Source organism: Ascidiella aspersa, chromosome 6 (assembly GCF_963924565.1).
Source record: "Ascidiella aspersa chromosome 6, kaAscAspe10.2, whole genome shotgun sequence".
NCBI lineage: Eukaryota > Metazoa > Chordata > Ascidiacea > Phlebobranchia > Ascidiidae > Ascidiella > Ascidiella aspersa.
In genome coordinates this window covers 27904302-27906706 of record NC_139452.1, presented here as the reverse complement: position 1 = coordinate 27906706, position 2405 = coordinate 27904302, and the positions used below count along the sequence as shown (strand labels likewise).

Genomic DNA, 2405 nt, shown 5'->3' with positions numbered 1-2405 from the left:
AAGTTTCTGTCAGTTATCTTATTTTCCCCAAATAACTCTGAACTTTATTCTTTGATAAATATGGGGGAATAAATATAATAATAATACTTGATCCACCGAACACTCACTATAATACAAATATAATTAGTAATATCCAGTCTAAAATGTGGTAGGATACTATAGAAAGCGCCGAACATTCTTCTGTATCGGTAGAACAGGCGTAAGTGTTTCTATTTCTTTTCCCAGCCACACAAACAACTTCAAAGGTAACAAATACAGGTGAACGCTGCATGTATGTTTTTAAATAGCATTCCACGTTACATTTGTTTTGGTTAGAATAAATAGGTTAAAAAACTTGAATCAAAAATGGTCAATGTTCGTTTCTGTCTTCGACTACTTGTAGCAACACTTCTTCAACTATCTCCAGTTCTTTGTGGTAAGTTTTGACGCTTTTGCTAACGACATGCAACTTGAAAAAATCAATGCCTTAAAGCGGTTGGGTCTTTATTGCTTAGCTGCAACATGGTAAAAGAGGGTAGCACAGCACAAACACGCGTTTATAAATGTACAATTGCGAAATAGAAAGAGGCGATCTGCACGCTTCGATGAACGTGGATGCACATCGGTAGGTTCGCTACAGGACCCCCTCCAGAAGCGGGCATGCGTGAAGCTGCGTAGGTTGCAGGGAAGTTCGTCGGGTTGCTTCGTTAGTCACTTTTGAGAACAGCGACGGCATCGCGAGTCGGGTACAGCTGGGCGGAAAATGTCGAGTGCTTAAGTTGAAAGTGTTCGTCGGAGGTATTCTCACGTGGCCATGGTCAAGCGACTATCTGCCTAGCATGTGGGCGAGTACGCTTAGAAAACATGTGGGCGAGTAGGCGTTTAGAAATGTACAATTGCGCAATAGAGAAAAGGCAATCCGTACGCTTCGATGAACGTGGATGTACATCGATAGGTTCGCTGCAGCCTGAAGATTTTGTGCCAAACTGTCAATTTGTCACACGCGGGGTCTTACAATAAAAAAGTCCTTTAAAGAAATGTCCAAGTAGCGCCAGGCTTTCAAAAGTCAGTTGTTATATCCGCGTTTCGTTGCATTTTAACCTGGGCAATACTTACTTTTTTTAGTCTGCAACCTGACCACGATTGGCGTCGAGGACAGTGTTTTGACTTTATCAAATGACCAAGTGAAGGCAGACACAGCTGAGAGGGAATGTGTCAAACTGGGAGGACATCTTGCTACAACTAAAGACCAACATATCAATGAATCACTGACAACAGAAATAAATATAAAATTTGGTAATTTCAGTCAGGACTTTAGGTTAAACTTGGGTTATTTTTAATATCATGTTGTTTACCAGATCTGCGACGTGTCTACATCTTTTACAACCCGACCGACGTCAGGTTTTATAAATATTCTAAAGATCCAACAGAGACGGGAGCTTGGAAAAGTACCAAAAACAATCCAAACGAGACTCTGTGGTTCATAGATTTACACAAAAAGTAAGTTTAGGGCAAATAACAATAGTGGTCTATGTTGTGTTTTCAATTTGGCTGTGGCGAGTTTACACTGCTTAGCATTCTGAAGCCTTCGTTTCAAACAATAGCAGTGTATTCAATCAACAAACAACAATCTTCAAATCCACTCTATTTAAACTGTTATATACATGTTTAACGGGTAAAACGTCGCAATCTATGCGATATTTTACAACTTCTACCATATTTGTTTGTGGTTTAACACGATGTGACCCACTAAGATTTAGCCTAAATCATCATCAAACTATTTGTTAGTTTTTTATACGATAGCCGTGAAAGTTTGCCAATGCCTAATTAAATTGTGCTATGGATACGACCCGTGTGGTAGCAGTAACTGTTCGACTTGCGTGATATCGAAGCAAACCCGTAACCCTGTTATCAAATGGAATTCAACGTTAGAAAAATACGTAACCCGTTGTACAGTGAACATGTCTTACGCAATAAACGCGATATTTTGCCGACGTTCCCACATATTTTGGGGTAAATATCTGTAAGATCGTCTAAAGTTAAAATTGCTATGAGAGTATTTTTTCTGTGTAATCGAAAACGACTTTCTTTCTATTTAAAAGTATAGTGATGAACTCCTGCTTGAGGCCAAGCAAAGATTGCTTGAATTTTTATGGTTTATAGTTGCAGATCTTGGAAGTAGGCTACTGTGGAATCCATGAGATAAGCTGAGTAGGCAAGAATAGAATACTATGTTGAATATATTCAAATAATTTTACTTTTACCCGTGGCGCACCTGGCAACCTTCCATGACTGTAGCGTATACTTATGTTGCTACAAACCTTAATGATTACTTTGCCAAAAAATGAGCTCGAGCCAATATTAGGAATTAATGCGATTTGTTAAATAAGTTTAGGCTAGCGACTGTTCAAGAGTGTTTTTGCATT

General features: G+C 39.0%; 1 protein-coding gene across 1 annotated transcript; it reads left to right on the top strand.

Moving 5' to 3' along the window:
* Positions 1-314: 314 nt before the first annotated feature.
* LOC146141103 (uncharacterized) lies at positions 315-1483 on the top strand. The gene is made up of 3 exons (XM_083392811.1): positions 315-415; positions 1105-1275; positions 1338-1483. The coding sequence occupies exons 1-3, from the start codon at positions 346-348 to the stop codon at positions 1481-1483; spliced, it is 387 nt and encodes a 128-aa protein (XP_083248937.1). The 5' UTR covers positions 315-345.
* The last annotated feature ends 922 nt before the right edge of the window (positions 1484-2405 follow it).

Excerpts from the sequence above, each read along its gene's own strand:
- LOC146141103 (XM_083392811.1), top strand. The coding sequence starts at position 346 with ATGGTCAATGTTCGTTTCTGTCTTCGACTACTTGTAGCAACACTTCTT. Across the intron at positions 416-1,104 it reads ACTATCTCCAGTTCTTTGTG|TCTGCAACCTGACCACGATT; the intron begins GTAAGTTTTGAC and ends TACTTTTTTTAG. Across the intron at positions 1,276-1,337 it reads AGAAATAAATATAAAATTTG|ATCTGCGACGTGTCTACATC; the intron begins GTAATTTCAGTC and ends GTTGTTTACCAG.